General features: G+C 47.2%; 1 protein-coding gene across 2 annotated transcripts in view; it reads right to left on the bottom strand.

The window, feature by feature from the left end:
• ATP2A1 (ATPase sarcoplasmic/endoplasmic reticulum Ca2+ transporting 1) overlaps nucleotides 1-23614 on the bottom strand; it is a 49024-nt gene extending 25410 nt beyond the window's left edge. For both annotated transcript variants that reach the window (XM_086932397.1, XM_086932396.1), the window contains exons 1-11: nucleotides 23356-23614; nucleotides 18426-18443; nucleotides 17589-17671; nucleotides 14673-14777; nucleotides 14433-14571; nucleotides 8353-8433; nucleotides 7962-8047; nucleotides 7098-7395; nucleotides 2967-3133; nucleotides 1637-1725; nucleotides 18-120 (exon numbers count right to left, since the gene is read on the bottom strand). In XM_086932397.1, the coding sequence (XP_086788523.1) occupies nucleotides 18-120; nucleotides 1637-1725; nucleotides 2967-3133; nucleotides 7098-7395; nucleotides 7962-8047; nucleotides 8353-8433; nucleotides 14433-14571; nucleotides 14673-14777; nucleotides 17589-17671; nucleotides 18426-18443; nucleotides 23356-23473 (1287 nt within the window). In that variant the 5' untranslated portion in view covers nucleotides 23474-23614. The remainder of the gene's footprint in view (nucleotides 1-17; nucleotides 121-1636; nucleotides 1726-2966; nucleotides 3134-7097; nucleotides 7396-7961; nucleotides 8048-8352; nucleotides 8434-14432; nucleotides 14572-14672; nucleotides 14778-17588; nucleotides 17672-18425; nucleotides 18444-23355) is intronic.
• Between the last annotated feature and the right edge of the window lie 278 nt (nucleotides 23615-23892).

Raw genomic sequence — 23892 nt, 5'->3', positions numbered from 1 at the left:
ACACCGTTTCTGTTTACCTCATTGAAATCCAGGGAGGAATCGTTGCACAGAGCACAGATAGTGGCCAATTCAACTAAACCATCATACTGACCGCTGTTCACTGACTTATCGTTCTTCAGACTGAGGAAGAATAGAAAAAATGGAGCAAGGGAAAGGGAGAGGAAGTGAGAAATAAGCACTGAGGAAGAGATAGAGCAATTAAGAACAGACAGAAGACTGCAGAGGTATGGTGTAAAAATCACTATAGAGCAGAGAGAAAAGAGGACCAGCAAAGCGATAAAGATGGACAGAGGATCTGCGCGAGTAAAGCAATGAGAAAACAGTGAATAAAGCAATGGGTACAGAGGTGTACGAGTAGAAAGAAAAGAGCTCATAGCAACAGAGAGAATAGCAGATATGTGAAGCGACACAAGAACAGTGAGTATCAGAAAAATAAACTGAAACTAGAGATAAAAGCATACAAGATCATAAAAAGATACATACAAGAAAGAATAAAGGAAGAAAAGTGCATATGTCGGTGCTAAAAACAAAAAAAGCAAAGCATAGAGTGATGAGCATGAGAGGAAAGTTAGTGAAGAAAGAGAAAATACAAAATAAGTAGAAAAATATTGAGAAACAGAAAGGGAAATGTACTATCCAACAGTTAGAAAAAGGCAGAGAAAAAGAGAAAAACATTAGGCAACAGAGATGGCAGAGCAATGTAAATAGAGAAAATCATGACCTAGACATATGTGAAAAAACAAAGGAAAGATCAAAAACATTGAGGAATAAAGTGAAAAGCACTAACAAATATAAAGAAAATCTCAAGGAGATGTAGAGAGAAAGAACTGAGAAACAAAGGGGCATATTTACTAGGAGATATCCCCACCAGAATGTCACTTTTTGCAACCTTGTGGTGGCGATAACCCCTTCTCATTAACGTGGCTTAACGCCGCCTTGTAAATAAGGCCACTTTTAACGCTTCACTTAGCTTGAAAGGGGCATGCAGTGGGTGCTGCAGTGGGTGTCACAGTGGGCGTTCTGCCGCAACACCAATGACTTTTTGACGCAACCCCACATTTACAAGCTTGGGGCAATGCCAAAAACTAAGACCAAGGAAAGGCTGGCAATACAATGAGAAATTATTTCTCCTAGTTTTTTTGCTCTTTCCATGTGTACTGCATTCTGCAGCACACATAGAAAGAGCAATTGGCCATTATTGATTGATGTGCAGGAAAGTGTCCCTACATGCGCATAAACAATCACCCCTGCAGCGTAGGCCCCCTTGCAACATGGCGCCAGGGTGCCTTATCTGGCGCTAGGCAGCTTTATTATTACCAGCACTACAGTAAACAGAGGGGCGTGCCGTTTCTTTTGTAAATATGGCGCATTCCTGCGTTTTAGAAAAGTCGAAGCGCAGCGTTACCTATTTTGGTGAAACACAGCGCACTCAATTTTTTTTTGTAAACATCCCCCCCAAAGAGTGGAAAAGAGGTTAGTGACAGGCGATTTGAGGCAAAGAGTAAAGCACCAAGGGACAGGATAAAAGCACTAAAGGTTGGAGAGTAAATCAATGAGGAACAGAGAAGAAGCACCAAAGAATAGCAAGAAGCACAGAGACAAAGTGTAACAGAAGAACTCAGGCAGCAATACTTACACCTCTCCCTCTGGTGCATAAGTGGAGCCAGTGATGCTGAATTCGTTCAGGGTGCAGACATCTCCGTCAACTTTATCCAGAATGAACATCTGCAGAGAAGACATGACGTGTCAGAGCCAGTAATCAAGGAGACCTGGACTCTCAAAGGATGTATAACGGTACAAAGCGTACAGTTTCAACGCGTGCCTTTACAACGCGTCTTTAACAACGCAAGTCGTTACAACGACTTGCGTTGTTGGGCGCGGATAGTAAATAGTATAATTTACTATTCTAACACCAGTCCCCGTGGATAGTAGGGAAGATGTTGGAATAGTAAATATACTATTCTTTATCCTTTAGCGCCCTCCAGCGCAAGTCGTGGTTACGACTTGCGTTGTAAAGGACGCGTCGTAAAAGCACTGCGGGATAACATCCGCGTTGAAAAGGATGTTCCCCCTCTCAAAGCTTAGTATGGGATCTGATGGTGGGCAGGTTGTACAGACTGTTCAAACATTGCCTTTTGGTTTCCAGTTGTATATGGATGTACTGAAGGGCATTGATTGTGATGCATTGCACTGATGTTTCAGGCACCAGTTTGGTGCATGGATGTATAGCTGTTGAGCACCAGTTGGATATTAGTGACGTGCTTGAAGAATACATAGGTAGGGTGTTAGGTTATAGGCTTTCAGGGATGTTAATCATAGCTTTGAAGGAATGTTAGCCATGTATTAGATTGGTAGCTATGTATTAGCATATGACTAGTGTGTTCTATGTTGGTTGTTTTTAGACTGAGGTTTTGACAGTTGCTTGTGGTGCCTGGCTTTGGGTGACGCAGGGTTTGCTGCCGAATAAACTTCACTACAATCAAGATCTTCAAGTGTCCAGGAGTATTCATTACATGAGTGCCAGTGGACTATTTGGTGAGTGCTGGCTGGGTACAAGTTAGGTACGCATTGAATGCCAGTTGCAAGGCAACTGGACAGCACCAATTGGGCTATTCTACTAACCGCCCTGAAGAAGCCCCAGGCCGAATGGTCGTGTAAAGGGGTGAAACGCGAGTTGGCTGTTCCGTTCACTCACTATCACGGATAGTGACAACACCACAATAAATAACCTACGAAACGATTCAGTATGTGATTGGATTTTTTTCTGCAAAGAGTATAGAAAACGAACCTTGCCCTAACAATCCTGTTTGAACTCTGCTTCAGGTTGTGGTCCGTACTCTTGGGGTCCGTCCATGAGAGTCCGGAGTAGATATAAGCACCCGGTTATGGGCTATGCTGCTCTAGGCCTAGTGTTGATTTACAGACAGGAATTTAAGGGTTACACAGAGTAACTTGGCTCCTCTTACCCTGCAGACGGACATCTGGTTGGTGGTCAGAGTACCAGTCTTGTCGGAGCAGATGACAGAGGTGCACCCCAGGGTCTCCACAGAAGGCAGGCTTCTCACAATGGCGTTCTTCTTAGCCATACGGCGGGTTCCCAGAGCTAGGCAGGTGGTGATGACAGCAGGCAGACCTGGAGGAGTAAGACACTGAAATTACCTACATTGTCTCATTAAGAGTCAGCTTAAAAGAAAAAGGATGCAAATGAACTTATATTTTAACCTTGTCTCAAGGGGCTACAATCCTTCAACGAGGGATTACTGCCCCCTTCTACAAGTGAATGCTAGTGGCAGTATTGAACATGGTGCCACCCATGTGCCATGAAAGGGCTTGTTTGCGAGTTTACCCCTCTGTTCTTTATCAGTAATTCACACTAATAGTACACCCTCCATTATCTCTTCTGTGTGCTTTAACACTGCTGGGACAGACAAGTCCGCTAATCGACAGAAAAGTAGTCCCTACAAGAAATACTAGTTTCTAAAGTAAATGAGAATCTAACCCATTGGGTTGCGCCAGCCATTCTACTCAAGTAACCAATAGAATACTATCTTTGGCCTTTACCACATGATTCATACCATCTAGCCCTGGCCTAATATCAGCTAAACCACGCTGAGTTTGATGTTTGATGTTTGGGGGTTTTTATATAGCGCACGTACACTCCAAGGAGCATCTTGAGTGAACAAGATACCCTAAAAGGACAGTGTTCCAGGTTTGTACTGATGCCTCTACTTACGCCAACCTGAGGAAGGTGACTGCTTCTTATCCAACTTGGGAAGAATAACTATCTGGAGCACTATTAATTCAGAGACATTTCAGCACTCGCGTACGAGAAATTTACGGGATAAGGGACTTCTGCACCTACAACTGAAATCTAAACTGTATCTCTCTTTTTAGATTTCAGATCGAGCTGAACTTGCAGGTTTGACTGTCTCGAGAGGGGAAACTGTGCAGCAGTCTTTGTGTGGCCATTATTTCTAATTTCTCTATTATCTGCACCACAGAGAGAAAGATCAACTCACTGATTTGAAAATGTAAGTTAGAAATTAGGAAACGGTGAGGCTCACCCTATGCAACTGCACCGATGCAATTCAGTTTCAAAATGGAAAATGGAAAAGATTTAAGACGTACGTTTCTGGGAGGTTAATCCTTTATCTGGAATGGTTCAAGATGCATTCCAGCAGTGATTTAAAAGTATTGTAGGTCACTGACTATTTTGCAATCTTTCTTCTTCTTAAAAAAAAAAAATAGAAACACAATCCAAGAAGTTTGAGAGAGTGAAAGCTCAGCTGGGAGTGTATAGCACCCACCCAGTCAAGTAATCAAGTAATAATCTTAATTTGGCCTTATTCCGGCTATAAAAGACACACAAATAAATAGATTCATAATAACGCCCATGTAAAATTCAATAATAAAACAGCATATCTTAAAACCCTATTGAGACCATAAATAAACAAGCATTTGCAACGCAATAGGTCTGGCATTTGCGAGAGTTTAAGCTACTGCCATTGCAAATAACAATGCCTTTTATTTATGTGTTTTGAAAACCTGCAGGCGGGCGGAGGGGATTACCCTGGTGTACCCGAATTCAAATCTGTGACCAATAGGCTACATGCAGAACTGCAGTTTCTGATCTGTGCTGCTGTGAATGGCTTGTATCACCTGCAGGTTACTTGTATTCCTGCAACATTTTGTCTACCCCACTGATCTAACCCTGATTGACAGCGGTGGTATGCAGTTTGCACCCAGAGTTTAGTGTTTTTATATTCATAGCGCACCCAACGGCCTCTAGGCAATAGAGCTCTTTATAGTAGGAACTTTATTTACTTACATTTTCAAAGTAGGGTAGAAATATGAAGGCTATAGTTACACAATTACTGATGAAAAATAAGCCCTTAAGTATCACAGAGCTTTGTTCCCTGGGATTTTACGCTGTTATCTGTAAATTATTTTCAAATGTCTAAGGAGAGTAGTTTATTCCACTGATTCTAGTTGCCATTAGAACCTGTAGCCCGCTCTTTAGTAGATGCTTGCAATTTGGAATATTGAGTAGAGAATAGCGTTTTACCGTAACAGTGTAGCCAACGTGTAGAAAATAAAAATATTGAATTGTTATTGAATATATGCAAAGGTCGATTTCCTATTCTTAACTCCACATCTATATACCTTATAGATATAGGGGCATATGTATCGAAAACGATTTTTGCGATTCTCAATTTGCGATTTTTAGCAAATCGCAATTGGAGAATAGCTAAATACAATTTATGTAGGATTTGCTAAAAATTAAGTGAATCCTACATATTCCTTATTTGCGATTCGCAAATTGAGATTCGCACATAAGGGATTTCTTCCCATTCATTCCTATGGGTTAGGAGGCCCATAAGAATGAATGGGAAGACATTCTCAATTTGCGATTCACAATTAGAGAATCGCACATTGATAATGCAATTTCAAGGGTGATAGGGTGTCAAAAGGACACCATGTTGCACCCCTGAAATATGTATGTGTGCACATGTGGCGCACATACATGCCCTAAGGGCATGTATACGCGCCACATGGCAGTTTGAAAAATGCAAAAAAAGTGAATTTTTCAAAGAACCCACAAATTACCACCAACTTCAAGTTGGTGGTAATATGCGCTTCCTTAAATGCAATCGCAAAATAGAGAATCACAAATTTTGTGATTCTCTAATTTGCGGTGCCCTTTTGGGATGATACACCCTAAAAAGCCTTTTCCCATTCGCAAACGGGCCGATTCTGAGAATCGGCCCGTTTGCGAATGGGAAAAGGGCTTAAGACATATGCCCCATACATGCATACATAATTATATATATATATATATGTGTGTGTTTTTTTTCAGGCAGCGCCTGAAAGGATCATAAAACGACAGAAAAAAGTAAAGTGCTCTGGTGTCTGCAGAGAGGAGTTTTCACGGGGGCATTCTAAGATACTTTTTGGATCATACTGGCCTGTTGGGAAGCAAAAATAACTTTGAATTGAGCCAACTTGAAACTTGGTTAGCAAAGAACGCTCCCAAACATTTCTAACCAGGGAAAGGTACAGCTCAGGGCCATCACAGACTTTGATGGCTAAGTATTCTCTCATCGTTGGTCTGGCCAAAAAACTGAGCTCCCACGCATCTGATGAAGAGCTCATATATAACGCATTTATCTTACCCCTCTCACCCTGATCCAACCGACGAGGAAGGCAAATAAATCAGGCCTACCCAGGGCTTTGGGGTTTCTCTTTATATAACCCAGCAAAGGGATCTTTAACCCGTTATCACATTTTAAGCAATCTATGATCAGTTCTCAGTTAAGCGATGTGTGTGGGTTGCTCCAGACCGCCAGTCACAAGAGCAGTTGAGCAACTTTAATTTAATCTTCAACAAATGGTAAGCCCAGTTCCTCATGAAGGAAAAAATTGTGAGTTGGTAGTGCTAACTCCCAGTACTCTTTGGCAAAAACGTTTCTTCTACTGTTGGAGCCTAGAGCAGTCCCGATATCCCCATATAGCGGAACCACATGTCAAGACCGGTAAATATTTAAGTCTGTAAACTTCCAACATCTGCAGAATTGGTATGCTCCCCACATTTGCTGCCAGCCCAAATAAGACCAGTACAGATTGGTTAAAATGCAGTCAGTGGTTTGCAAGACATGCCAACCATCAGTTTCTAGAATCAGAGGTTATACCTAGGTAAGGAAACCCACTGACGCTCGTGACAGTTTTGCCCTTAATCAAAATTGGCCTCACTTAGGCATTTTGCTTCCCTATGACCATATTATATGTGTTAGCTATGGTGGTGTCTATATCAAGATTGTCCATGAAGAGCACAAACCGCATTGATGAGACCCATTAAACCATTTTGTGTGCGGCAAAGTTACGTAATTCAGCATAGAGTAAGGATGGGATGAAAGCTGAAGTTACCTTTGGCATCTCTCCCCCCGTGCTAATAAAAACAAACTTAACCCATTAATATATAATTGAAATAAAACCCACTTGGTCAAATCTAGACACTTGTATCAACTAAAGGGTCTTTTGGGGCTACATCCAATGACTGGTTCAGAGACACAAGTTTCTCCTGGAACTAAAGTACTCACCTTCGGGAATAGCAGCCACAGCCAGAGCGACAGCAATCTTGAAGTAATAGACAGCACCGCGGAACCAGGAGCCACCATGGATGGGATCGTTGAAGTGTCCAATGTTGATCATCCATACGGCCACGCAGATGAGGGAGATGACCTTAGATAGCTGCTCTCCGAACTCGTCCAACTTCGCCTGCAGTGGGGTCTTCTCTTGCTCTGTGGCAGCCATCTGGTCACGGATTTTGCCGATCTCAGTACTGACACCAGTGGCAATCACAATACCGATGGCCTTGCCAGCGGCCACGTTGGTACCCTATGAGTAAGAATCACACATGCAGTCAAGCCAGGTGGCAAAAGAAGCAGGAGATGCCTCACATCTGAGAACAGGGGTTAGCTACCATTGGACACTGGGGTCCAGAGTCAAGAGGGGCCTATTAAACCCTGATGTTTGCTGTCATTTTAGTACCTCAACAGCCTCCAAAGGAGGCCTTTTCTACCTTGCACTGGAGCTCATGGCATTTAAGTTATGTTACTGAACCTGGGGAAATAATTACTTCTCTCTGTGAGCCAGTGACAGTGATAGGGGCCTGAATCTCTTTCAGGACTGAAGCCTTTCAAGTGAAAGCTACAACAGTGCTTAGAGCCTAAGATTTCCAGGTACAGCCTAAGAAAAACAACTGAGATCATGAATGGACTGACAGAGATCAGGGAGGGATCAATGTACTGATTCCATTGCCAGTATCATGAAAAATCCTGACCAGACTGGAGAGTTACTGGATATGCTCAGGAGATAGAGAGTCCCTGTGTACTGTGGTGAGGGAACGCTTGAGGCCTTGGAAGAGTGGCCATGAGAGAGGCTCCAGGCAGACCAGTACTTACCGAGAAGAGCATATTCTTCTTGTCCTGGTTGACAGCCCGGAGATCAGGGACAGCTTCTGTGTGCTTGATGACAGAGACGGACTCACCTGGAGTGAGACAAATGATGAAGGGAATAGAGGTTGTTAAAGTGGTGAGTGGGCGAACGTAATACAATTCTTAACTTCAAACAAGAACTCGGTCCACATCCCATAACTCCCATAGGTGCAGGTCTACAGGGTCTTCAGGAGAATGTTTCTCGAATGGAATGATAGGAACAGGGAAGTCACTGGGATGGTCCAGTCCTATCCACATCTCAGAGCAACAAGACTTGCGAAATCTCCTTGTGTCCCTAAGAGCCAGTCCGCTTCTGTGCCCCTATATGAAGATGTCCGTGTTGGGACCGGTTACTTACCCGTCAAGATGGACTGGTCAATACGTAAGGTGGTGGATTTGATGCTGATGAGGCGGATGTCAGCTGGGACTTTATCACCCACTGTGGAAAGAATTAAAGGAAAAAAAACAGGAGTGAACAAGACAAGAACATGGAGAGAGGTGTTGATAAGAGGTGCGAAATAAGACAGAGAGCGAGGGTGTAAATGTGGCATGTATTGTTTATGAGACAGATAGGGCATGAGGAAGAGATTGGATACAGGGGGAGTTAGAGTGAGAGAGGGAAGTGACAATGAAAAGGGAATGAGTTACATAAGGAGACAGAGTGAGGCACAAACAAAACCTGAGAGGCAACACAATGTTTTCTGATTTTATAAGTTACCTTAATTAAGTCTCCCCTCACCTGGTTAATCAGTGCTTGAGTTCCAGCCTTTGGCCCGGTGACATCAGACACCTCAGTGACCTAGAACTTTTTTTAATGAACTGTACTAAGAATCCCTATTCTAGTTATCAAAGTAAAGAAGCCTACAAGGGGCAGCAACACTTAACTGATTTCAGGCTTCTGAAGCACAACTTTCCTGCAAGCAGAGGGCACGACAGGCTTGCTCTGCTATTTATTAGCTAGGATTTGCCTAGCCTCAGACACTGTCCACCACACTAGGCACATCTAATTTGAGCATCTAACCCTCCCTGTTCCCTAGCTCAGTGTAGGGGTTTGTAAGGATTAGCAGAGATAATGCCTCCGCAAAGAGATAAAATCTGTTGCCAAAGAGTTTGGGTGTTGTTCTCGGTTCTCCTGCAACCTCTGAGCCTTACATTATAGTAGTGGTTGAAATGCTTCAAGTGAGGTTTTTCAGAGAGAGAAAGACCTTTCTATCAAAACAAGATCTGTGACGCATGTTCCGGGAAGTAGTTGCAGCCTAAGTGGGCAACGACTGTATGCTCCAGATCATCATCTCTTGTCCCATGGGTCTCCAGCCTGACTACTGTGTTTTAAACCGAGACCAGCGCTATTCCATTCAGAGTCTATAATCACAAAAGGTACCACTCCTAACAGACCTGCACGGTTGTTGTAAAACGCGCTGCCACTGCATCAAAACTGTAGCACTGGTATCAAATATTCATCATTGTCACCTCACCTGAGCCGTGGCCTCCTTCTCTGTCTTGCCTGCAATTAACCCAATTTGAGTCCAACCCCAAGAAAGCGCAGGCAAAAGAACAGAACTGGGATCAGTAAAGTCCAGTCAAACAGTCAATTTTTCCCTATCTACAACTGTCGGGCATATTATCAAGAACGGCGTTAAAAATTATCGCGGCGAAAATGGGCTTGATAATATGCCCTTGTGAATTCCAATAGAAGTCCATGTTCTGGTGTGAACATGGGCTTCTATGGGAATTATCCAGGGCATATTATCAAGCCCATTATCGCCGCTTTAGCTGCAGTTTTCTGCCGCAAAACCAGCGATAATTTTAACGCCGTTCTTGATAATATGCCCCTTAGTCTTCAGCACACCTCAGGTTGGGTTTGGCATGAGACCTGAATGTCTGATTTCTCAATAGGCCAGCCCGCCTGTGGCTCAGCATGGGAAGGAGATGTGTCTATCACATGGCAACCTGAAAACTTATCCCCGCAGGATAGAGTTCCCCTGGCTTTATTTATAGTCCTCCTCCAGCTCCAGTTGGCACCTTTCTTACTTATGAATTTTGGAGGGCTTCATACCCTGTCTCAAGGAAAGCTAGAAATTGATTTATGGCCAAGGCAGTGGGTAGATGGGGTAGTGACAACTATTCAGCTTCACACTAGGGGCACCCCTGGGTTACAAGTAGTACGAAAACGGAATGGAGTGAGTGTAAAGGGAAGTGGGCAGCTCAACTTTTCCCATAGGTGCTGGAGAAAAGCTGTAAGGGTGAAGTCACTATTTTACCCCTGGCCAGGCTGCCTCTTCTTGAGGATTGAGGCAGTGCCTATGGAGATGTAAGACAGGATTTATCTCTGATAGCAAAATAGTTCCTTGATAAAGACGGACTATAGGCAAAGAGCTCCATTAATACATCTTAGCCATCCTCCTTACACATTCCCTTATATCTTCGAAAAATCTATCTGTAAACGCAGGAAGAGGGGCTTCTCCAAAACACCCTAAAACACGAGCCCCCCCTGCAAGGTACATGAAGGGGCCCCCTCCGGACTCAATCAAGAGCTCTCCAGCAAGAGTATTGTGCTCAGGGGGCCCCTGGAGCTTGAGGGAGCCCCACGCCGCGGGGCTGCTGCCCGTGTTACACCAGTTATTGTCCCAAGGACACTGGTTTGGGGGAAGATTTCTCAATCAAGAGCCTAAAAAGTAATCTGTCACTCACACTGCCACTGAAAAGCACTGGAGGTTGAGTCACTCTGTGGCTCTTGGTCCAATCTGACCCCACCTCATCCTGAGCTCCATACGGGCTAGAAGTTGTCCTTGATTGTTGTAGTGGCCTTGAGACCCAAGCCGTAAAGCTTAAGACTGATCACTGGGCATTCTCTATCTCCAATAACTCTGCCACAAGGGGGCATGCGGGTTGGGTCAGTTGGAATATCACTGGGTTATCTTGCAGCAGCCTTAGGCCTGTTTACGTTCTTTGAAGAGTCAAGCCATCCCTTGCTACCTGAATAACCCAGTACAAGTGTTCCTGGAGAACACCTGCAGCGGCACTGGTAGGCTGATGAGCCAAGTAGGTAAGGCCGTGGGCTGAATGGGGCTGGCCGTCTTCTCAGTAGTGGCGGCGCGCTGCCTGGGCCGCCTCAGAGGGAGTCCAGTAATCCTACCCCTTGGCTCACCACTTTGCAAGACGAAGCGGTCACCCTGCAGCTTTGGGATGCTCGTCTTTTAATACCAGCATTAAGTGTCCCTGAAGTCCAGACAGGTCCCAGCTGCTTCTCCCCCCCCCCCCCCCCCCCCAGCCTTCCTTGCCTCCCGGCCCTTTGGAAGTGTCCTCATTACCCAGTGTCATCAGATTTCGGCCACGCGAAGGCGTCGAAGTGACCTTACATGGTGAGAGAAGTCTCGGACCGCCTTACACAGGGGTCGGCCTCTCCTTCACCGGCTTTCCTACTCTCTCCCCTTCTTCACCGCCATTGGCCTTCCGCCGTTTTCCCCACATTCTCAACCATCAGCCTCCCTTTTTCTCACCAGCCTCTTCCTTTGAGGCCTTCCCCGCTCCTTCCCTCTCCTTTCCTCATCACCCTTCCTTCCTTTCGCCCTCTACGCGTCATCGGCTTTTCTCCTCCCACCATGCCCCGCAGCGGCCTCTCGGGAGGACTCCGGTGTCAGCACTCGCAGGTCGCATCTCCGACCCTGCGAAGCCCGTCACATCCGGGGAAGCAAGGGGCACGTCCAAAGGGAGGTTGTACAGGGGATAAGCACTGGGCACGTGGGTGAGGGTCCTGGGAGAATAAGTACAAGGAGAGGCGGGGCACAGAGCAGGGCTGTGAGGCTGAGAAAGGACAGGAAGTGAGGGGTGCAGATGGATGCTTGACAGGTGATTCTACGGAGAAAAGCAAAGGCTAGATACAGAGACGCGGGTGGAGGGAAATTATGAGGGTAGATGGACTGGGACAGAAAAAGCAGGAGATGAAAAGGGGAGCTTAGACGAGTTAATAGAGACGGAATGGTAAGGGGGAATAGGGGAGGGACATGGACTGATAGAAAAGAAGTGAAGAAGGGGAAAAGGGGATGAGTGTCACGGTACGCTGAGAAGGATGAATCGGAGAGGAAAGCGAAAACAAGGACAATGGGTATACAGAGAGGGGTGAAAGGGAGCAGAGTATGGAGAGAAAAGAGAGCTGGGGAGTGAGGGCAAGAACTTGTATATAAGGGCAATATGGAGACGATTGTGATGGGAGGAACAGAGGGACGTCCTGCGGGAAGGAGTGAAAGGGGGGGGGGGGGCTGTCCCTGACAGACTTAAGCCAGCAGACACCTGTCACCGTACAAGTGCAGCAGCCAGGAGCGCCTGGGTGCTGGAATGGCAGAGGCTCATCTTTCCTCCTTCCAGGATATAAACAGCTTCTGCTGAGGACTGCAGCCTGTCTCAGACACCTCTGATCCACGGCCCCTTCCCTCCCCACTTTCTCCCCACCCGCAGAGCAGCGGAAAACAGGGCATGGTGAGGAGAATACGATGTGTCTGTATATTTGCTGTATTGCAACATTGACAGAGCACTTTACACCTGTGTGTGGGGCACTGAAGTAGTGGCCTGCATGGGTAGCACACTGCACCATTTTGAGTGTGTGGTTGGAGGTCTGTTGTCTTTGTTTTGATCCTTTGCGGGAAGTGTTTCTATGTCGTGCATGATGACCAGCGACATTCGGTTATCATGTTATTGGGACTCAGAGCTTAGCTGTGTGATGGATGGTCTGCCCTGTTCCCATGATGCACTGGGCCAGGGTCAGACTAATTTGCATATAGCCAAGTTCTGAGCTGGGATGGTGCAGTGAGCTAAAAAACGGTGATGGATCAAGCCCTGATCTTTGGACTGGGTAAGAGTGGTCTGCTTAATTCAGACACTCTGTTCATCACCACCCCCTTTTCTGAATCATCGTGTGATGGATGAAGACATGCGTGCAGTTTGTGGTTTTCTGTCAGCTGGCACCTTTGAACGGCTCTGCATGTTCCTTTGTGGTATTTCTTATGGTTATAGTTCACTTAGCTGGTTACTGTACTGGGCTGTCCCTTCTGAGATATTTTGTTACATTTTACCAAAGCACCAGGCCAGTCCTTCATGCTCTCTACCCAGCCTGGTTCGTCTTGGCCACTTCTTGGCCCTGCCTTGGACTCTCTATGCAGCTTGAAGTTCATGTTTTGATGCACCAATACTAGAACTAGATTTCTTCTTGGGGCAGTCGGATGGGGAGGAGAAGTTAAGTCAGGCCACATCTGGAAGCTGAACAACCCACTCACGTCCAAGACAGTCCCCCAAAAAGTTATCTTTGTTATATTCCACTCCATGTACACCCTGGATTTGCAGTTGGAACTAAGTTGAAACACCCAACAGTATCAAGTCACCATTGTGTTGTTTTCTTAGCAGTCTAAATAGAGTCCCAGTCTTGTTACTTTCACTTTTAGCACGGTCTAGGGACTGACTTTGAACGACAGTGACCATGTGTTTCTTTTTTTATGGTGGTGTACACCAACCCTGTGCTCTGGTTGCTACAGGAGTGGCACTGGTGAATGCCACAGTGGCCTCTCTCACTATTCTTGACCTAGTTCTCACACTAATGTCCTCTCACAAGAATCAGATGCCACTATTTGTACAGCCATCCCCTAGGCCTGCAAGCCACATTTTGCCAGATATGACACGCCAGGATGACTCTAATTAGAATCCCTGGTCTAATAAGGGCCCCGGGCCTGATTTATGAGGCTCTGCATCACTTTTACGCCGCCGGTGCGTCACTTTTTGTGACGCACCAGTGGCGTAAAAAATGCGCCTTGTTGCGCTATATTTACAAAGTGACGCATCTAGGTAGATGCGTCACTTTGTAAACCCCTGCACCACATTATACCTGCACCAGGTATAATGTATGCAAGGGGGGCGTATTGACGCAAGCAAGGGTCGTAGAAGTGACGCAGTGAAATCTATGAGATTTCACTGCGTCACTTCTAGGACCCCGTTGCGTCAAAATCTTGCGCCTGCCTCACAGCATGCTTAAGACTGACGCGGGCCCTTTCTCATGGGGCTTGTCCCATGTGAAAGGACGCATTGCTGAAGTTGCGTCACTTTTGTGACACACTCCAGCAATGCGTCACTTTTGCACTTACAGATACGTCAGAAATACTGACGTATCTGTAACTCCTTGCGACATGATGCGTCACACATTAAAGATGACGCATCAGGAATGTCGCAAGGAGTGCGCACTGAGAAGTGACGCATCGCTGCTTTCACGCAGCGATGCGTCATTTCTCATAAATGAGGCCCCCCCATTCCACGATCCCCTGCTTTCCTCTCCACGCTGAATAGCAAACGGGCTGAATCTGACTTCCAAGGTGGCTCCTGCCGAATGGTGACCCTACAGCACACCAATTCAACCGCCTTGCAAAGCACAAGTCACGCCAAAAAGCCACCACTCACCAGACACCTCCACTATGTCTCCGGGCACGATCTCCCTGGCCTTTATCCTCTGCACTGACTTCCTGTCACTGCGGTAGACTTTGCCCATCTCAGGCTCATACTCCTTCAAGGCCTCGATGGCATCTTCCGCGTTCCTTTCCTATAGAAGGTGGGCGACATAAAGAGAGGGTCAATGCCTTTTGTGGGCTGGAGCTGGAGGCATCTGAATTTGCTGAGGGGGGGGCTGGCAGGCACACTTACCTGCCACACACCGACAACGGCGTTGGCGATCAGGATCAGAAGGATGACAAAAGGCTCTACGAAAGCTGTGACAGTCTCTTCACCTTCCTCAAACCAGGCGAGCACCTGTCCAGGGGAGGAACAGAGAAAGCTTATGTAGCACAGAGAGTAAATGCAGGTTTTCATTCATTTTTCATTTTAATGATTTTATGTTATATTCTCTTTGCAAATTTTGTAAAGGTTTTAATTAACCATATACAATAAAATATTTTACTAGCTTATGTAGCGAGACAGCTCTGCAGATGCATTTCATGCAGGGTTTCAAGGACACAAAAGTGTATGCAATGCACATAGGACACGTTTGTTTTATTGAAGAGAACCCTGAATGCCTACGAGGAGAGATGCATGGAGCTAAACTGCCAAGTGTGCCATGTCCCATCATTTCAAACCCGTTCGGGTACAAATCCTATTGCAGGAGCACAAGAAAAGAAAAAAAGAGGCTGTAGTTTGCGGTGCTCGTGTTTTCTTTGCTATTATTTTTTTCAGCACGAAATGCATCCTCACATCCAAAACGGACAAGAGGGCGCATTTCACGCTGAAATAAATTGCTAAGTGGCAGATTTGCATAATTTTTCCAAAATTGTGCGTAATTACACGTAAGGAAATTATGCAACTATTGTTTTTCTCCCTTAAACAAAAACCCTATTTCACTCTGAGCTTTTAATCTGAAATGCATAGCAATCAGGAACATTTAACTGGCACGGGACGGTGCAGGGCCTACATGGAAATACAACATTACAGTAGGTGGGTCAAAGGTAGACTCAGGCGATTCAGATCAATGCCACCATTTCAGGATATCGACATTAAATACATTTTCATACAATATAGGAAATCCTTTACATAGTGAGTGGTTATTCTAAAAACCCTCGTGGGCTTGAATTGGGCATCCCAGGGTTAGAGGTACTGGGTGTGTGTAAGGCAGTTCGGTTCCAAAGGTACCATCTCTTGCAGGTAGCCGATGGAGATGCCTCCGTTCCTGGATAATGCGATCATTTTTACACCCGATCACAGACTGCAGTAAACGGTGAAAGCAGAAGTTGCATACCTAATGATTTAGAAATGTTTGCTTTCAGCGTGACAGAAGTCTATAGTGGATGTAGCACCGAATAACGCTGATGTATATGCAGGGCTCGAGTCGGGGTACCACGCGGGTGGACAGCGTCCCCCCACTTATTTTTCTAGGAGCTCGAGTACTGGAGCAAATGGAGCCACACATTCACTCTTTGGCCTCTCTGGGGCGAGATCGGAGCTCATTCAGAATGCTGCTCATGCGCTGGCTTCTTTGATGCAATCGCATCTAAGGGGTGAGCGAGGGGAGGCCATGAGTCCAATGGTGCAAGCCACCTTTCGTGACATCACTTCCTGTCGTGACGTCAGCGTCCCCTCACTTCTTTTTTTAGGACTTGTACCCTGTGTATATGTTTGAGATAACTGTGCTCCATGACACTCCAGCACTGAACACGGCTCTGGTGGTGCACCTCGACATTACCCTGCAGCATCCCGGTCTATTCTAGCACCAGGACGCACACAGAGCTGTGCGGGCTTTCCTCTGTCATTCCCCGCATTACTCGTGAGGCCTAAAAATCACGGCTGTGCCGCTGCACCTCAATCCTGCTCTGCGGCACCCTCTGCCCTTCAGTACTAGATCCCAAACACAGCTCTGCCAGTGAACCTCAGTCCAGAACTTCACCCAGACACAGAGTGCGACCCTGCGTTCTATAGATAGGGTCACACTAAGTGACGGAGGGAGCCCAGCTGTCCTCCCTGCCATGGATATGTCAACAAACACATGGAGATTTTTTTTCAATGGGGGGAGGGGGGCGGGCTGACCGAGAGAGGGACAACAAGGGAAGAGAGAGCGAGAAACACCGGAAAACAGGGGGAAGAAGAGACAGCCCGGTGGAAGGAGAGGTAACGAATCGCGTGTGAGTGTGGGCTTCTAAATGTGAGGGAGGGGGCAAATGTAGTACGTGGCGATGTTTAAGTGGCTAAGAGTATGTGTGAGGGTATAGAAGACAGCATATGTAACAGAGCATGTGTAAGTGGGAGAATACGAGAGCCTCTGTGTGCGAGAGCTTGTGCATGTTTGTGAGAGGATGTGTGAGTGACATGAGTCTAAGAGTATTTGACAGGCTATGTGTGAGGGGGTGTGAGGGAGAAAGGAAATATGCGTGCGCGTATTGAGCTTTTGATAAAAGACCAGACTCGTGTAAAAAACGTCATGGCCTTCAAAGAATATAATGGGGCAGATTTACAAGCCCCTTGCGCCACTTTTACGTCACTTTCCCCATGTTAAAAGTGACGCAAAAGTGGCGCAAGCGGCTTGTAAATCTGCCCCAATGTGTTTATGGCATGCCTGTTGGTTGTTGCCAGATTGCATTAGTCTGAGAGCGTGGAGACCCCTCGCCCAGAAGGAATGCAGGCCTCGAGGTGCTGAGAGGTTCCCCTCACGTGTGCAGTCGGCCCTTAGATAAGGCAAGTGAGAACAAAGTGCCTTGTTTCGTGCTCACGAGCTCTATATTCATAAGTATCCGAGCATGGCAGTCAAGTTGGGGGCAGGTTCGTGTGTACGGTGGGGTTATAATGTATGGACAGACAAAAACCTTCTCTCCGCCCTCTTATTTACAAGGGAGTGTGCCTTAACAGCCTCAAGCATGCTCACTGAACCCTAGTCATTGGGTCTGAGCCAGTTAGGGATTTGGGGCCCCTTTTATCAAGAAACCCTGGGCTGTGTTCCACAAATCCTCACTCCTCCTCCCATATCCTTGGTCACTGCGGTCACATTTACAAGGGAATTGCACGCTTTAAGGAAGCCCGCTGCTGTACAGCAGCCCCCATACCTCCTGCTACACCCCAAGTGTACGATGGTATACTTACAAATGAGATGCAGGCGGCCAGCAACAAAATTCGCACCAACAGGTCTTCAAATTGTTCTGCCACCAGCTCCCACAAGGTCTTTCCTGAGAGGAGAAAAGAGGAGGCAGGGTCAGGTCTCTGCTGAGCGAGAACAACAGACCTGACAAATATATCTACACAAGCCCCAACCAACAGAACACTAACACGACTAGAAACAACGTGAAGACACACACTCATCATTCGTCGAGCTAGAGAACAGGCATAGATAAAACCCTTCCCTGAAGAAAATACAGACACTAACAGACATACAGACACTAACAGACATTCATCCACAACTCTGGACAGCTCATACATGCCAACCATGAAGAAAATGCACATCACCAGTCTAGGGGAGGAGGACATTTGACCATGTCCAGCACATGTCCACCCAAGGAGAAAACAACAAACAAACCCCAAACACTGGAGAAAAAAACACGTTTTGTGTCCAAACTAACAGGAGCATACAAACTCATCCCATGCTGGATAATTCACAGGCATCTCCAACCGTAGAAAACACATTCTCAGTCTTAACCCGTTCCTTTGAAAGACACGGCCATCTCCAGAGAGTAAAGATCCCACCGTGCAAGGCCTGCCGAGGACTGGGAAGATACTTGAGCCTCAGCCCCTCTGACCTGTAATGTAAGCCTCCCTCAAAAATGTGTAATTTTAATATTTTTGTTGAGAGCACCACTTCAGTGGGTACCAATGAAGGTGGTGGTCTGTCAGTCCAGCTCCTCAAAACAGCCACTGATCTCTCCTATCCCCAAGACACCTCAGACCTTTATAGATCCCATTAATTGCCCGACAATAGGCACTCACCTTCTTCAGCCGGCAGCTCTGCAGCATATGATGGAGGGCCCCACAGCAAGCAGGAAAAAAAACAGCAAAAGAGAGAATATTAGCGACACAAATCTAACATCAAGGCAGTGGATAATACAGCACAGCCAGCAAGACTCTCTCTAACTCTCACCATCAGACTGCTAAACCTTTTTTACTTTCTCTTATCAGCCTCCTCCCACCATAACAAAGTATTTTAACACATTGAGGTAAATATTTTAGGGTAAAGAAATATATACATTTAAAAGAATATAGTCGTAAGCTAGCCTCCATCGATCACAGTCGATTGTTGAGACGGGCCAAGGTCCCTGAGTGCACAGCCCGATATTTGGGCCAGTCCATTCTTTGAGCGATGGACTGAAGGCGGCCTGTTCTTCTATCCCACCGCTGTCCTAAGCTCTTCTTCATCAGGTGAGGTGTGAGGCTGCCCGGTCCTCTGGCCCACCAATGTCAAGCTCCAACTTTGGTGGGGTTAAATGTGATGCTACTAGGTTCTCTGGCACACCTTTGTAAACCATTATTAGGATAGGAGAGGCAAACATCCGGGTCCTCTGGCGCTTCACTATCTAAATCGCGCTGTTGTTTTGGTTAGGGTTGGTGGCGCTTGAACCTTTTACACACCTGTATTGCACAATATCCTTTGTTGATGGTAGTTGGTCTAGTCCTCAGACATACTTGTGTTCTAGTCCAATTAGGCTTAATGAGATGGAAAGCTGACTGGTTCTCCACTAGCCTCATCTGTCCTGTTTGGAGTAGGCTCAAGGCCTCCAGCTACCTATGTCACATAACTATTTTCACCCCACGTAGATGTCCCGGAAGACCTTCGTTTCTGGAAACAAACCTTCTAGTGAAGAAATATACCTTCAAAGCACATCGTAAAGCTGGAATATCCATCTTTCCGCTTTGAGCTCAGAGATTATACCTGGCGGGTTTGCACAGGATAGGAATCTATATCCAAAGAACCAGAGGCTCAAGTCCTCCTTCCTCACACACCCAGAACAACTGTAAGAAAGAATGGCGGAAAACCTATTAATGACCTTCAAGAGCCCTGCACTTCGGATCAAGTTTGGAGGGAGAGTATATTTAAGTGTAGCTATATGCCAGGGGGGGGCAAGATACAACAAATCTTCAGAGCAGTGGGAGGCCAGTTAGAAAAGAGATATGAGCAGAGGTGCAGCCGATCCTGCCAGGGTGTCGGGGACAGCCATTTGAATTGCAGTCACATCTGAAGAGAGACTGTTTTCAACCTTGTTCACAGGTAGGGGACCAGCCTTTCACTGACTGGTAGACAGCCATGTCATTGAAGAAGCCCATCAAGGGGCCACAGAGAAGGAAAAAGCAGGCACAGCTCCACCTTGGGGATCTGTCCTATTTTGGTGATGTTCCCATCTGCCTTACTCCACACCCCGCGCCATTTTGCATCCCTACTTCCGTTGACCTGCATGATGACTTCGAAGAGACGGCTCATCGGCGCCAGAGACATTTTTTCAGAAGGAGGGAAAGCGAATGCAATCGAAGCTCATGATCCAGACAGCATCCTCACTGCGGTCAACTTTGCTTAGACCAATCATTACGCAGCTGTCCCAGCTGTAGACGTTGTGGACCTCCCTATAGCACAGAAGACACTAGGGCCTTAGGGACCACCGTACTCCTAATGGTAATACCCCGGCACCCCATCTTTTACTTTTCTGGGTCCCTTCGGGAGGCAGCATATTTGCAGCATCTGGACTTGACTCCACAGCCGGAGAGTTACAAAAACAGCAAAGAGGGGAATAACAATCCACACTAACAAGTACAGTGCACGCGCCCTCCCCCACAGAGGTCTCGCGGTACCTGGCTGTATACATGAGGAGCTATTTTAGTCCGTTTTCTTTGCATTCTGGTGCTTGTTGCTTTGAAGTTATAATGGGATCAAAAGGTCAAAGGGTACCAGAATCCAAAGGAAAAATGGACCTGGATGACCGTCTCACACATGGACCTTGGAAACGCGAGAGCTCCGTTTCCTGTGACTCTTGGCTCTCTGGCACACGGCAGTCCTTCTCACAAGTGTGTCGGGTTGTAGTGGAAGGCGACCTGGTACCCTGGCGCACCTGGGACCTCGTTCGGTCCTTGTATCACTTTAACCGCGGTCCTTCTGTCCTTGCTAGGAGTGGGCAGGCAGCACGAGGCCCTGGTCCACCTCTAACCTAGTACATTGGGTTTGGGGCGAGGGGAGCAACCTGCCATATCTCCTGTTTGCCTCGTGGAGGAATTGCTTGCAGGCGCACTACTGCCCACTCATGCACACAAGACTGCTGTTGCTTGATGCATTCTGGTAGCAGGAGTGCAGTGCCCTGGTTGAATGTAATGTAATGTGTGTGTCTTGTAAAGCGCACTGCTACCCGGAGGCGTCCTGGCGCTATAGACCGCTGGGGAACCCGTCCTGGCTTTCCCTGTGAGATGTTCCCTCCTGGGTATCTCCAAGGTGAAACCAGGCATCCCCGGCGTTTGTGGGGGGCCGTTGTGGAGATGAGGCAAGCTAATGCCCAGAGTTGCCGAGTGTGATCCCTGGTTAGAGTAGGCACCGAGGCGCGAATTATCGAGTCCGCTGACCCTGATCCACGACCCTGCCGCATCGGGAATTGAACCCTGGTCCCGGGCCGTCCTCTGCATCCGGGTCTGCCGCCTCTAACCAGTGAGCCACACCACTCGAAAGAGCTACTACAGCTACTACGGTCACCATAATGCACTGAGATGGGCACTGAGATGGGCCTCTGACACAGGCTCGTCAGATGCACAGCTAGAGAGGGCATTTCTTTTAACCCTCTGTGTCCAGACTTAGCCCCAGCTATTCCCCGACACTGCAGTTTCTGAGGCCAGGGTGAAAGCTGAGCTGCCACCCCCAAGGGAGATACGATTTCTCAGAAGGGAGGGAGCAGGGCCCTCGCGCCCACCAGGGAACAGCTGCCCCGGCCTGAGTCACATTCACACTTTAAATAGTTCCCCTTCTGACTTAAAGTGGGGGGTGGGAAAAGACCTTGGCAAGGAGTACACGGGGTCACCACCTGCTAGCATCCCTGCACCTCCTCGACAGCCCATAATACAACTACTACTCCACCTCTTCCAGGACTACATTCTTTAACATTTCAACTGTGTTAAATGTGTCTGAGAAGTAGGTTAGCAGATAGTGTCAGACTAATTTACAAAATATATTCTCTCAGAGAAGGCTTCAGTGCCCGAGGGCAATCCAGTTGCAACACGATACTTCTTCCTCGGCCAACCTGTTCAGGGCCACGCATCCGTTTATGCAGATTGGTTTATGTTGGTTATTTCGAGGGGTGCACATACCCGTCCTATTGGTTCACACTCTATCCACCCCCTGTATCCCAAAGTCAGTCTCTGGGTAAGCCACTCACTCCTGTATCTACCCATGAAACTCCCCGGCCTTTCCACTTTGAATAACAAGCCCATCTTTTGCACAATCAGTACCTATAACCCCACTGTGTACTGCAAAAATAGACTTTGCTAGAATTCCTCTACTGTGATTCGGAGCCAAGTAGAACTTGTGTCAAAAAATATGGCGTCCTGCTGTTGCTGCATCACCACGGAGCATTGGAACCCACAAACCACCGCGCTACTATTAGGGATTGCAGCACACATTTGCAACTACTGGAGCCAAACTGCTCAACCAGGCCTCGGAAAACTAGCACGCCCTGCATCCGATGTGCACCCTGCGCATTTTAAATCGCACGTTTATCAGCGTATCATTTGGAACAAAATGACCGAAAATATATTTTCATTTTTTGCACGTTTGAATTAATACGCAGGCGATGAGATATCGGGATGAAAGCAAAAAGTAAGCTTAGTGGCATAAGGCATTACAACCGATGACGTGCAGATCGAGCTCTCTATCTCTCACGCACACACACTAGCTAAAGAGCTTTCCTTTAATATTTGTCTCTTTTCCCAATCACGGGTAACCCCCACTTTCCTTACCCCGACCTCCGCCAGCCGTTCTGCCTACTTTACAATGCCCTTTATGTCTAACAATATCGTAGGCCTCCTGTGTCGAAAGGACTTTTCGACTTTTCTCTCCCCTCGCCTCGGTGTGAAGTCAAGCTCGACTCTCCCTCCCTCCATCCCAGAGCTAACGGTCCATTCGAGATTTGCAATTTCTCTTTCACTGGGACTTTTGGCCTGCCCCAGAGAGGGTCTGCCAGACAATTAGGTTACAAGTATCCTCTCACTAGAAATCCCCAGAACTCAGTGTTTCCAAACGTGCACCCCTACTTCAGGCAGTGTGTTCACCTGTGGGTGTGGTGGGGGGTGTCAACTCACCCACAGGAGTTGAAACTTCTACCTCCCAACCCCGAGGCTGTCAATCCTTCCTAGCCTCTTTTTATCCTCCTCAAGCCTGTCGATTTCTCTACATTTCTCTCTGGCTTTCAGAGGTGTGGATTTCTTTGAGTTTCTACATCCTTCCTTAGGCTCTGTGTCCTTCTAATATGACATCTCCTCACCGTCTTTTTTCCTAATGCCTAGGACCACGTCACTTCCTTAATCTATTGGACATGCTAAAATTATGTATGTATTTCCCTGATCAGTTGGCCCTTCAAAGCTTCCTCTCTCTCTATTCAGTGTATGGTTCCTTTTTAGCTCCTTCCTCCACTATTACCAGACTAAAGGCAACAATAACTATATTTAATGGTCGTGTTGGTCCGCCCATCTTTCACCCCCAAGCATGTCAGTCTTTCTGGGCTTTTATCTCCCCTGGCTGGCTGATGTCAATGTCTCACTGTGGCCCTGGGTGCTATCCATATGCCCTGTCACATTCTGGGTGTTGGGGGTATGGTTCCAAGACCCCTGGAGCCTCCTCCCTACCCTCTGAAGAGCTGCTTCCTGGTTCCAATGCATTCCCGTCAGTCCAACTCACCGTTGAATCCATACTTTGCGAAATTCTTCTTCACCTGGTCGGGGGACAGGCCGGTGTTCTCATTGGCCCCGAAGTACGCCAGGCACTCTTCGGTGGACTTGGTGTGCGCGTTTTCCATGTTCCCACCTGAACGCGCTGCTTCGTAAACTTAAATAAGAGTCCGACCCCCCTCTTCCGAGAGTCTTGTGAGCGTCTTCCCTAGTTGGACACCCCGACACCCGGCGTCGGTGCGCAAAGGCAGTGTGTCGACGTCGACTCTTGAACACGATGTGTTGGCGTTCAACAGCTCATGGTACGCCAGCCGTGCCCGGGTCCTGGAGTGGAAGGTCTCACCACCCCCACCGTTGTCGCTGCACAGAAGCTGTCAGAAGACCCTGTGCCCAGCCTGGTCCCTTATGAGGGAGCCCGCGGGCCAATACCTGGGCTGCCCCGCTGCCTTGCCATTGGCCAGCTGGCCATGCTGACATCACCGCCCACATTAGCGCACATAAGGAGCGATGGCTGGTCGCAGGGGTGGGGAGGACTGTTTTTTGGTTT

The sequence above is a fragment of the Lissotriton vulgaris genome, chromosome 7, assembly GCF_964263255.1.
Source record: "Lissotriton vulgaris chromosome 7, aLisVul1.2, whole genome shotgun sequence".
In the NCBI taxonomy this organism is placed as follows: Eukaryota; Metazoa; Chordata; class Amphibia; order Caudata; family Salamandridae; genus Lissotriton; species Lissotriton vulgaris.
The sequence above is the reverse complement of the archived record's forward strand: the minus strand, read 5'-3'. Positions and strand labels throughout refer to the sequence as shown.